The sequence below is a fragment of the Lithobates pipiens genome, unplaced genomic scaffold (genome assembly GCF_037356315.1).
Source record: "Lithobates pipiens isolate NorthernLeopardFrog02 unplaced genomic scaffold, aLitPip1_a1.2 Scaffold_10, whole genome shotgun sequence".
Taxonomy (NCBI): domain Eukaryota; kingdom Metazoa; phylum Chordata; class Amphibia; order Anura; family Ranidae; genus Lithobates; species Lithobates pipiens.
In genome coordinates this window covers 215,570,347-215,583,927 of record NW_027507686.1, presented here as the reverse complement: position 1 = coordinate 215,583,927, position 13,581 = coordinate 215,570,347, and the positions used below count along the sequence as shown (strand labels likewise).

Genomic DNA, 13,581 nt, shown 5'->3' with positions numbered 1-13,581 from the left:
ATGACAGTGGCCCCGCCCTTGCCTATATAACAGCTGGACTTGTTCTATAATCCGGGAGAAATTTAGCAGCCCCATGGGTAATCCAAGCACTTTATTCCAATCATTTTGGAATGTATTATGGCTGATGTTGATTGTTAAATATCAGCTTGTGGGGTGTGAAAATCTGTGGAACCAACCTATTCTAATTATCTATAATCAAATTCTTTGGTGCCGGAAAGACAAAAACATCTTCAATATTACAGAACAATTCTAGCTGAATGTGACTAACTACTACAAGCTATACAATGACCTAAAGAAACGAGAACCTTCCAAGGCATCATGTAAAATAATTTGCAGTGCCTTGAAAAAGTATTAAAAGTATTCATACCCCTTGAAAGTTTCCACATTTTGTCATGTTAAAACCAAAAACTTCAATGTATTTTATTGGGATTTTATGTGGTAGACCAACACAAAGTGGCACATTATTGTGAAGTGGAAGAAAAATGATAAATGGTTTTCAACAATTTTACAAGTAAATATGTGAAAAGTGTGGGGTGTATTTGTATTCAGTCCCCCTTTACTCTGATACCCCTAACTAAAATCTAGTGGTTACAATTTCTTTCAGAAGTCACCTAATTAGTAAAAAGAGTCCACCTGTGTGCAATTTAATCTCAGTATAAATACAGCTGTTCTGTGAAGCCCTTAGAGGTTTGTTAGAGAAACTTAGTGAGCAAACAGCATCATGAAGGCCAAGGAACACACCAGACAGGTCAGGGATAAAGTTGTGGAGAAGTGTAAAGAAGGGTTAGGTTATAAAAAAAAAATATCCCAAGGTTTGAACATCTCCAAGGGCTGACATAACCGAATGACCCCGCCCCATCTCAAGTATGACACAGCCACCCCGCCCTTGCCTATATAACACCTGTCACAGTCAAGAGACAGCAGTCGCCGGGAGGCCTCCTATCGAGGAGGACCTTTTTTTTCCTATTTTTCGGGTCCGTTAGGCGGCATGATTGAAGATTGATGGACATTGCGGGACACTTTTTTTTTTTTCTTTTTTAATAAAGGAATAGTCAAAAACTGTCTATTGTGGTTTTGACTTTTTGAAATTTTTTTGGGTGAATGGGTAGGGGTACAATGTACAATGTACCAGATACCCATTCACATGGGGGGGCAGGATCTGGGGGCCCCCTTGCTAAAGGGGGCTTTCAGATTCTGATAAGCCCACCCCGCCCACAGACCCCAAAAACCAATGGCCAGGGTGATCGGAAAGAGGCCCTTGTCCCCATCAATATGGGGCACCCAAAGGCACCCTTCCCATGTTGAGGGCAAGTGGCCTGGTATGGTTCAGGTGGGGGCACTTGCCCGTCCCTCCCCTTTCATGGCCTGCCAGGTTGCTTGCTCAGATAAGGGTCTGGTATAAATTTTGGGGGAGACCCCACGCCAATTTTTTTTAAAGTTTTGGCATGGCGTTAACCTTAAAATCTATGCCAGGCCCAAAGGACCTGGTATGGGTTTTGGGAGGAACCCCACGCTGTTTTTTATTTTTTATTTTGGCGTGGAGTTCCCCTTAAAATCTATACCAGGTCCTTTGGGTCTGGTATAGATTTTAAGGGGAACTCCATGTCAAAATATAAAATAAAAAACAGCGTGGGGTTCCCCCCAAAACCCAAAGGGCCTGGTATGGATTCTGGGGGGGCTCCCGTGACGTTTTTTTCTTAATTCTATCACACAGCACTTCAGAAGTTACAATACAATACAAGAGGGTCAGAAGTACACTGCTCATGAGAGCTTACAATCTAATAGCAGATGGGTATAGACATATATGGGTCCATCCATATTCTGAGGCTGGAGACATGTGGAATACAGCCTTATACATGTCTGTAAGCACTCATGGCCCAGGCAAAGCAGACAGCAGAGAACCTACCTCTAGTCTAAGCCCAAATCTTTGACTATTCAGCTTTATGCAAGAATATAATGCACTTGCCCTTTTCTAATGATGTTGAAAATAACAGTTTATACTGTTTCTATTTTAAGGATTCCACAGAACTGCGCAACCACTATTACGTTATTGGCCCATGACCCCGATGGAGACCTTGTAACCTGCCGATATGGATATTACTATGGGGAATGTGGATTATGTAATCACTATTTTTCTGTAGATCAGGCAAGTTTCTAATCAGCACAATGGAATAGTTGCTAATCATCTGATTTATCTCCTTAAAGTTTCCAATTGATATTATATTATTTTGCTATTTGTACGTTTATAAAATGCTTCTTTTATATATTTTTATATTGCTTAGTAAGCACTTTATTTTACAAATACACATTTAAGCATGCTGCTTCTTTAAAAAAAATGGTATCAATTGCATGGAATTAAAGAGGAACTGCAGTCTGTTCACATTCTTTGCCATTCTGAAGCTTCCCTCCAACCACTTTGCCTATTATTTTATATATACTGTGATTCTGTACTTGCCAAATATGCTGTAGAATTCTCCCTCCACTGAATTTGGCTGCAACCATTTTAACTGTGGGCAGCTGAAGATGCTGCCTGTTCACGTCCTGGATTTACACACACACCTCCAGCTTTGCAGGTCTCATTGGCCCTCTTATGACTCATCCCTCCCCCCCTTCCTGGCAAACTCTCATGACAGTGAGAGAGAGAGCTGTGCATGATGTCATAAGCCTAGGCTTATTTCCAGACAAGGAACAGGAAGTGGGCTGTATAAGGTATTTCCTGGCAGTATAAGGTATTTCCTGGCAGAAAAAAAAATGTTTTACTATCCAAAGTTAAAACAACAAGGGCAGAAGATTTAATAGATGGAAAGATAAAAAAAAATGACTGAAGTTTCACTTTAAGGTTGAACAGAACATAATGGGTTATATTTTAAGGAAATTTAGTACAGTGGAACCTTGGATTGCGAGTAACGTGGTTAACGAGTATTTTGCAATACAAGCTTTTTTTTTTTTTTCAAAATCCTGACTCAGTTTGCGAGTGCTGTTGGTACCACATTTGGCCTGAGGTGCGGGGGCGCCAGTGACACTCGGAGCCGTTCGGAGCCAATAACCAGTTAGAGTAGCGCAGTTCCGAATAGCAAAAAATGGCCTGGTCATAAAGGGGGTAAAAGTGTAAAAGTGAAAAAATAAATAAAGAGTAAGATTAGACAAACCAAAAGGTAAAATCATCACCTTCACAGTAAATCAAATAACTTATCTATATTATTTTGTACTATATTTTTTGGTACCATATACATTATCTTTTCATTGCACTGTTTTGATCTCTTTTTCGTACATAGCCCTCTTTGACAGTATGACTTATTATGGAAAGTCTTCACATTTATGTCCTTATATATGTTTGTCCCCTAGCATTTGTTCGAATAAAAAGTTATTTGACTCAAATAACTAATCTAAAAAATGAACTTGTATGTAATTCAAAAAGAATGTTGTTTTATGCACACAGAAAACTGAAAATACAGATTCAGAAAAATATCAAATACGAATTGCTTTCTTGACTGGTAACAATCTGTTTAACTTTTTCTTTTCTAGAGGCGCTGTATTATATCTTTTCCATCAGGGATGCGCACAGGTTCCTATGTCTTGGAAATGGTTTTGGAAGATTTCCCCAACAAAAACATTCACCTTACCTATTATGACCGGACAGTGGTCTACAAAAATAGTCTTTACCATCGCAAGGCCCGAGAGGCACCAAACAAATCAGACAAGTATTGGTACTGGGATTATACAAGTGAAGAAACATGGACAGGTTCATATGAATCCACAGACTCCGTCACAGATTATCCAGAGACTGAATTTTTAACCACATTTACAGAGGACACAGAAAAAACAACTGAGATTTACGATGTTCCCGAAGACACTACTCATCTTACAGAAACTCCTATAGATAATACTACACCTTTTCAACTCCCAGAAACTACTAAAGGCACTGTTGCAGAAACAACTACTGAATATGTTGAGGAAACTACTGCTGTTCAAGAGACAACTCATCATATTTCCACTGACATTGGGGCCATCTCATATGAAACTACTGTAGGGGATTACTACAGAACCACAGAGCATCCTTATTCTGAAGTTTCGAGTCATCTCCCAGAAACTACTGTAGGCTCTACTGTGGAGACATCTACAGAATATTTTGAGAAAACCACCGTTGTACAAGAGACAACTAATCAAATTTCCACTGAGGCTGTGACCACCCCATATGAAACTACTAGAGGGGATTTCTACAGAACTACAGAGCGTCCTTATCCTGAAGTTTCGAGTCATCTCCCAGAAACTACTGTAGGCTCTACTGTGGAGACATCTACAGAATATTTGGAGAAAACCACCGTTGTACAAGAGACAACTCATGAAATTTCCACTGAGGCTGTGACCACCCCATATGAAACTACTGGAGGGGATTTCTACAGAACTACAGAGCGTCCTTATCCTGAAGTTTCGAGTCATCTCCCAGAAACTACTGTAGGCTCTACTGTGGAGACAACTACAGAATATTTGGAGAAAACCACCTTTGTACAAGAGACAACTCATCAAATTTCCACTGAGGCTGTGACCACCTCATATGAAACTACTGGATGGGATTTCTACACAACTGTACAACCACCAATCTATACAAACCCCTTGAGTAGAATACCTCTGCAGTTTATAGTAGAAGGTGAGTTAAGAGACAACGGTCAATATCAAACCAAATATATTTAGTGAAATACTCTGAAAGGTGCATTATTTCGGTAAAGCAGCCATGAAAGTGGTAGACTCTTGGTCCAGGAGTGTTTCCATTCAGGGGGACATTTTGTTGTTTTACAAACACAGTGTACTTCTTTCCTTTGTATATCACAATAATGTAATGGAGTTAAAGTGTAGGTATAGCTAAAACCTTTTGTTTTAGCTTAAAGCAGAGTTCCAGGCAAAAATTTAACTCCTTTTAAAACATAAGCACCCCCCTCATTTTTTGGATAGTTTTTATTGATATCTTTTTGGTATGTTTTCCTCTGGACTTCCGTCATATGGCACCACGGCGAGGTACGTCACTTTTTTTGTGTGTGCCCTCCTTCTTCCTCCTGTTGCCTTCTTGGACCTGTTTATGTCCCAGAAGATGACGGGATCAGAATGCACCATACGACTCGCGCATGCGCAGTAGGAAACTGGCTGTGAAGCAACAAGGCTTAATTTCCTGTTTCCCTTAGTAAGGATGCTGGCGCCTGCACCCGGAGCCGATGGATGGGTTGGCTTTGGGTGCCTACATCGCAAGCTCCCTTAACAGGTAAGTGTCCTTATATTAAAAGTCAGTAGCTATGGTATTTTTGGCTGCTGAGTTTTAATTTTTTTTTTTTCACCCAGGCTGGAACTCCGCTTTAACCACTTGCCAACCAAACCAATTCTGGCATTTCTCTCCTACATGTAAAAATCTTCATTTTTTGCCAGAAAATTACTCAGAACCCCCAAACATTATATATATTTTTTTAGCAGAGACGCTAGGGAATAAAATGGCACTCGTTGCATTTTTTATGTGACATAGTTATTAGCACAGCAATTTTTCAAATATTTAAATTTTTTTTTTTTAAACACTTTCATGAATAAAAGAAAAAAAAATACTATCTACCCCAATTTTTTTTATAATGTGAAAGATGATGTTACACCGAGTAAATAGATACCAAACATGTCTCGCTTTAAAATTGCGCACGCACATGGAATGGTGTCAAACTACAGTTGGAATGGAAACAAAGTGTAGCGCTAGTAGTATTCAAAGAAACATCTCAGACATAAATCCGGATGCAAACCACATCTAGAAAAGTGATAAAACCATCAAAAAAATATATATGGATAATGATGGTGAAACCTATATACATATATATATCAAAATACATTCAAAATATGAATAATCTAATGATGGTGATATTACAACCTATATAGGTATATACGTTCGAAGTGTGAATAATCTATTGAAGTAAATGTATAAAGTGAAGTTCAACACCCAAATCACACCAAGTGTGATACTGTGCGATTCGCAAATTGCTAAAGAATCTTATACAAATTATACAAAAATTGTGCAGTATGTAATGAATGTAGAAACGAAAAATGTGCAAAAAATAAATATGTGAATATCAAATGAAGTCCACATCAATGTAAAGAAAGTTCATGTGCCTCAACCAGAGTGTTCAAATCTCTGCGTGACTGGTAGGTATGTTTTAATAGGCATCCAGCATTCTGATGGACATCTTCATACTGTAATAAATAGTGATGGACGAACGTTTCGCCCGGCGGTCGTTTCGCGGCGAATTTCCGACATTCGCGGTCCGCACGTTCGAACGCCTTTTTCCGTCGTTCGCCGCGGCGGACTTACGTGTTTAATGTATACAAGAACTTTAACCTTTGGTGACACGTTTATCATGTGATACAGGACAGCCAATTGAGACATGACAGCACATGGACACTTGGACATTCCCCCTAACCTATAAATACACCCGATCCGGTGGCCATTTTACATTCTTTCTTCTGTTACGATAGGGACAGGTTCCTGTGTGGAGTAGGGAGAGATAAACCACTAGCTATTTGGTACACAAAAGTTCTTTTCAGGACTGGTATAGGTGTTAGGTGTTGATAGGTTTGCTGTGCTGCTGATTCTTGCAGCAGCCTGAGTGTCTTTTGTTAGTTTAGAGAAAGGGAAAGGACGGTGTATGCTACAGGGACAGCCAGATTAGTCTTTCATCATCATCATCATCATCATCATCATTAGCTGTTACTATCAAGGTCCACAAAAGAGCTGTTCCAGTAACCACTAATCGTTCTCTTTTTTTGCCAATTTGTATAGGGACAGGAAGGAAGCAGTGTTGTCAGGCAGTGAGGGTAATTTTAAAGACTTGCTGTTATTATTAGTTCCACAAAGGTTCTTTTCAGGACTGGTATCAGTGGTACAGTAATAGGCTTGTACACGTATAATATTCTTTCTTCCAAATATAGAAAGGATATTATACTTGACTGCTGCCCTTCTGCTGCAGTCTGCTAAACATTCACAACTCACTTGTTCCACAAAAGTTCTTATAAGGACTGGTAACTTGGTATAGGGTGCTACGGTACATAGGCTTGAGTGCGGTACAGTCTGCTGTTCTGTAAGGACCGCTATCGGTCCACAATAGATAGGGTTGACGTGCACCACTGCTGACCGCTGCCCTATACTGCAGCAGTCCTTCAGCGGTATAGGGACTGACGTACAGTCTGCTCACTTCCTTGACCCAAAAAAGCACACCGTACTATATGCCCCTACCCTCCTCTTTGAAGAGGTTGAGCGGTGTCATATTTCTACTGGGGCTGCTTATGATATCCCTGTGCTGTGCTGACTTCCTCCTGGGGGTTCTTATTATGAAGGGATCACACTATCCCTGTGCTGTGCTGACTTCCTCCTGGGGGTTCTTATTATGAGGGGATCACACCATCCCTGTGCTGTGCTGACTTCCTCCTGGGGCTGCTTACGGTGCTGCTGTCAGTGCTGTATGTCACGGTGCTGCTGTCAGCGCTGTATGTCACGGTGCTGCTGTCAGCGCTGTATGTCACGGTGCTGCTGTCAGCGCTGTATGTCACGGTGCTGCTGTCAGTGCTGTATGTCACGGTGCTGCTGTCAGCGCTGTATGTCACGGTGCTGCTGTCAGCGCTGTATGTCACGGTGCTGCTGTCAGTGCTCTGTATTACGGTGCTGCTGTCAGATGCCTCTATCACGGTGCATGTGTCATTCCGGTATGTCACGCTGCTGGTGATCATCTCCTGCACCCTCTTCTTTGCCTACCCTGGTCCCTGACCTTCCCTCTCCTCCATTGCCTTCATTAGCTCCATAGTCCTGAATTGTTAGAACAATTTCCCAAATAAAATAAAAATGCTTGTAGTTATCGATCCCAAATTCACCTCATACATGTATTATGTCATTGTCCAGATGGTGGGACTACGTTTTACCCCCTAATAATTACCACGTGGCCGCAAATTCGACATGAAGGTTTGCAAAGTTCGCCTCCCATTGAAGTCAATGGGGCCCGCGGCGAACGTTCGGTTTCGCGAACGTTTGGGTCCGTTCGCATTTCGCTTTCGCGAAACGTCCCGTCGGAAGTTCGTCCATCACTAGTAATAAATAATAAGGTACTCTTACCAATGGTGATGGACTCCAGACCAAGGGCCGTGAGTCAGACAGTCATACCCCAACAAGGTTTAGCCACAGCATCACGAGTGTTCTGAAAGATTCTCTCACGATTCTCGCTGCGTAAAATCTTTCGCATTATACAAAAAAAAAAAAAAAAAAGGGCTAACTTTACTGGTTAGTTTTTTTTTTTCTTGTTTTTTTTTAATTCATTAAATCGTTTTTTTTTATTATTGCATTTGAAAGACTGCTGTGCAAATACAGTGTGACATAAAATATTGCAATAACCAGCATTTTATTCTCTAGGGGGTCTACTAATATATATATATATATATATATATAGGGGTTCTAAGTAATTTGTAGCAAAAAAAAAAAAGATTTTATCTTGAAACCAACAAATGTCAGAAAAAGGTTTAGTGTTTAAGTAGTTAAACTTTTTTCACTTACACACTAAGCCCCTGTACACGCGGTCGGAGATTTCCACAACCAAATCCGTCGGATTTTGTCCGTTGGATCTTGTCCGAAACTGTTGCATACACATGGTCGGACAAAGTTAGCGAAAAAATCCGATCTTTCAGAACGTGATGACGTAATTTCGTTACGATGGGACTACATTCAGGCTAGTAGCCAATAGCTTTGATGTAGGAATTTGATCTGAGCATGCGTGGCACTTGGTCCGATCAAAATTCTCTACACATGATCGGAGTATGTCCGACCGGGCCAGTTGGTCGGGAAATATTTCCAACATGTTGGAAAATTGGGTCCGACGGATATTCCGATGGAATCAGTCCGATGCATACCACACACCGTCGGATTATCCGACGACACGGTCCGATAGGACACATTCCGACAGATTCTCCGACCGTGTGTACAAGGGCTAAGTCTATTCCATTGACAAAGTGTTACAATGTTTATACTTAAGTTCAACTGATAAAGAATGTTTGGATTCTTGTCAGACTGCCCAGTTTTTCTCTTCCTTTCTTTTGAGGGCTGTGGCTTCAGAAGAGCAGAGAGAATTCTTTGCATAGAAAGAATTGTGAAACACTTTAGTCAAGATCACGATAATGATTCTTGATGATTAATTGTGCAGCTCTATATATTAGTAAATGTATTTTTAAAATTTCAAGTAGTGTAAGGACCTAAATCTGAGCTGCTGTCAGCCTATTGCAGTCTCTGTACAGTAAGGATGGAGTGTGATAAGAATAAGCAGCACAAGCAGCCAATCAGTTTATGTGCTAACAAGAATGCTGTTAGGAGAAAACAGCGTGAAAGATTAACTCATTGCTGTGTTGCTTCTCTTTTCACTGCCCAAACACAGGGGGGTCCAGGGTGATCTGGGCTCAGAAGAAGTGGGTTGAATGATGCTAGGCATCAAACTCAGGTCATTTGTGGCAGAAAAGACGTACTACAGGGGAAATTCTCTGGATTGAAAGTGAATATTGCTACAAAAGCGGCTTCATTTTTGGCCGAAGTTTTTCCTAAAACCGGAGTTCTACCCATTTAAAAGTCAGCAGTTGCAAAAAGTGTAACTGCTGTCTTAGTAATCAGACATTCATTGGTCCCACAGTCCAGTGATGTGGATGCAAGAAGCCTCGCTCCTCTCCCCCTCCTCTCTGCAGGGCCGGCATTCTGTGGGCACCCAGCTGTGGTTATGACTAAGGCCGCGTACACATTGATTGTCTGCCCAACTAAGTTCGGCAGACAATCCGACAGACAGTCCGTTCAAAATTAGCATGAACGGACTTGACCACACACGATGAGCAGACAGTCCGCTGAAAGCGTGCGTGATGACGTGTACAGCACGTACGACGGGACTAGAAAAACGACGTCCTATACACTGCAATGCAACCTTCGGCCGTGTAAACCCTTTCTGAGTATGCGCCATACTTAGTCCATCCAACTTGCCTACACACGAGCGGACTGTCCGCTGAAACCAAGTTTGGACGGACAAAACCAAGTTTGAACGGACTGTCTTACGGAAATTCCGTAAGACTTTGTTCGTCAGACTGTCCGCTGAAAAAGTCCGCTGAAGCCCACACACGAGCGGATTGTCCGCTGAAACACTGTTCAGCGGACTAAGTTGGACAGACAATCCGCCCGTGTGTACGCGGCCTAAGGCCTTATAGGCTGAAATGCGTCAATCTTTCTTATTTGCGTTTGGTCGCTGTGGCTTGTTAATATATACTACATTTTTTTAAGAGCAATCACCGGAGTGCGGATCATCTTTTCCTCATTTCCCTACTCAGCCAACAACTGTGGATCGTGTACCCGGGAGCTCTGCTTTCTATGTGATGTACGGGTAGTGCATGCACAGAACACAGCACACACAGATTCCGATAATAGCCGAGGATGAACGGCGCCTGCGCCGTGAGTCCAGGTTCTAGCCCCACCATCCAAGTGGACATAGAGTTGGAATAAAAAGAGCTGAGCGCAGCGAGGCCGAGCCTGAAGCGTGGTGAGCGAATTTTGCCAGCCTTATGTCCACTTGGATGGTGGGGCTACCACCTCGACTCACGGCACAGGTGCCGTTCATCTTCGGAGATTTTCTGAAGCTTCTTCTGCTCCGTACTGCGCAAGCGCTGCGCATGCGCGGTACGGGGCGGACAGTATCCGATGGCAGGGCACTATATGCCAGAACACCGGGAATAATGACTTTGCCCAGGTACAGATGGGGAGGGGCTGACCGGAATGAGGTGGGAGGGGTCTATGTCTCTATATTATATTATATGGAATAATAAGATGGGAATTATGATGTGTGGTGAGGGAAAGATGTGGAGAAGGCACTCAGTCACCATCACAAATACTTTATTTATAATCCACATTCAGCAGGCCTTTCCTAGTGCCTCTGGGTAGATGTGATCAGAGAAAGTGATGTAGTATGTTCCCAGCACTATAGGGGGCAGTGTGGGGATTTCTGCCATAGAACATATAGATATAGAGTGTCTATACCCCAATCCTACACTAACCCTAAGAGGTCACCTGGGGGGCAGTAAAAGCAGGCCGCTGATTTATGGATTTCTGTATTTATTGCGTTATATTTGACACGGATCGGGCTCAGAGGAAGCGGAGATTTCGCTGCTCAGGAAGAAGTGAGAGTCGTAGGGGAGAAATCCGGGAAGATCTCATTATAATAAATATTATAGTGTCTGTAATCCACTAAGTTCATGACATCCCCCTCCCCCAGGACAAGTAACAATAGGACCAGTTTTTTTACTCAGAACTCCCCTCACCCCGCCCATTCCTTTTATAATATAAACTACCCATCCACCCCTTCCATCCATCTTTCCCCCTCTCCACTCTGCCCCCCACCTCCATCTTTCCCTCTCTTCACACTGCCCCCATCTTTCCCCCCTCTCTACTCTGCCCCCTCCATCTTTCCCCCTCTCTACTCTGCCCCATCTTTCCCCTCTCTCTACTCTGCCCCCATCTTTCTCCCTCTCTACTCTGCCCCCCATCTTTCCCCCTCTCTACTCTGCCCCCATCTTTCCCCTCTCTACTCTGCCCCCCATCTTTCCCCCTCTCTACTCTGCCCCCCATCTTTCCCCCTCTCTACTCTGCCCCCTTCCATCTTTCCCTCTCTCCACTCTGCCCCCCATCTTTCCCCCCTCTCTACTCTGCCCCCTCCATCTTTCCCTCCCTCCACTCTGCCCCCCCTCACCTTTTCCTCTCTTCACACTGCCCCCCTCCTTCTTCCCCCCTCTCTACTCAGCCCCCATCTTTCCCCCTCTCTACTCTGCCCCCCTCCATCGTTCCCCCTCTCTACTCTTCCCCCCATCTTTCCCCCTCTCTACTCTGCCCCCTTCCATCTTTCCCTCTCTTAAATCTGCCCCCCTCCATCTTTACCCCTCTCTACTCTGCCCCCACATCTTTCCCTCTCTCTACTCTGCCCCCATCTTTCCTCCCCCCTCCAAATTTCCCTCTCTTCACACTGCCCCCCCCCATATCTTTCCCTCTGTCCACTCTGACCCCCCTCCATCTTTCCCTCTCTTCACACTGCCCCCCCACATCTTTCCCCCTCTCTACGCTGCCCCCTCCATCTTTCCCTCTCTCCACTCTGACCCCCCTCCATCTTTCCCTCTCTTCACACTGCCCCCCACATCTTTCCCCCTCTCTACGCAACCCCCTCTATCTTTCCCTCTCTCCACTCTGACCCCCCTCCATCTTTCCCTCTCTTCACACTGCCCCCCACATCTTTCCCCTCTCTACGCAACCCCCTCTATCTTTCCCTCTCTCCACTCTGCCCCTCTCCTTCTTTTTCCCTCTCTTCACACTGCCCCCCTCCATATTTCCCTCTCTCTACTCTTCCCCCCCCACATCTTTCCCTCTCTCCACTCTGCCCCCCTCCATCTTTCCCTCTCTCCACTCTGCCCCCTCTCTACTCTGCCAACTGCAGCCTCTCTGCAATGGTTAATCACTAGTTTTGCCTAGGAGAGGAGGAGAAACCATTGTACTTACCTGATCCTCCTCTCCTCCCCCATACTATCCCCCAGTGGACTGTTCTTTGGCGTCCTGACATTCAATGCAGGACTATGGACCCTGCTCTGGTCTTGATGCCATCAATAACCTTTGGAGCGTTGGGGTGCAGATGCTGCAGGGACCAGTCCAGCTGCGGGGAGGAGGATCAGGAAATTAACTCTTCTTCTATTGTTCCTCTAGACATAAATGACCCATTGACCCTTGCAGTTAATGGGACTACAAGGGATCTTTTTTTTTTTATTCGCCCGGGGTTGGGCTCTCCTCTCTCTCCTTCATTCCCCCTCTCCAACCTCTTCTGTTTTACTTTCCTCTCCTCTTCCACTCACTCTCTCTTTCTTAACCACTTGACTCCCCCAGACCAATTCAGATGTAATAATCTATATATTTTTATTTTGCTAGCAAAATAGTTAGAATTCCCCCAAACATTATATACTGTTTTTTTAAGCCGAGGCCCTAGAGAACAAAATGGTGGATGGTGCAATTTTTTTATGTCACGCTTTATTTTCGCAACAGTTTTTTAAACGCAATTTTTGGGGGTAAAAATCTACTTTAACCACTTAACTACAGGGTACTTTCAGCCCCTTTCTGCCCAGGCCAATTTTCAGCTCTCAGTGGTGTCACACTTTGAATGACAATTGCGCAGTCATGCTACAAAAGAAATTATTTTTTTCACACAAATAGAGCTTTCTTTTGGGGCTATTTAAGTGTAAGTCCATGCAAAAACTAAAATCCTTGTATCTGTAGACACCACCGATCTAACACTAACCTTTCTAGCCCTGTAAACAGGGCTCAAGTCCTGCGGGAACGCATGGGAATGGAGTTCCTGTACTTTTTCCACAACAGGAACTCAGTTCCCGTTAGCAGCAAGACTTTAAAGTATGCGAGCTGTGTGGCAGGTGCCACCGACACAGCTCGCAATAGTAAGTGCCGCACACCAGGGGCGGACTGACCATTCAGGCATTGTCAGTAGGGGGCCCCATGACAGCTTCCTT

The 13,581-nt window shown here is 43.6% G+C and overlaps 1 protein-coding gene across 1 annotated transcript in view; it reads left to right on the top strand.

The window, feature by feature from the left end:
- The window catches only part of LOC143939278 (uncharacterized), a 70,855-nt gene that overhangs the window by 17,326 nt on the left and 39,948 nt on the right, over nucleotides 1-13,581 (top strand). Inside the window, exons 4-5 of the mRNA XM_077460955.1 lie at nucleotides 2,017-2,146; nucleotides 3,526-4,648. Of these exons, the coding sequence (XP_077317081.1) occupies nucleotides 2,017-2,146; nucleotides 3,526-4,648 (1,253 nt within the window). The remainder of the gene's footprint in view (nucleotides 1-2,016; nucleotides 2,147-3,525; nucleotides 4,649-13,581) is intronic.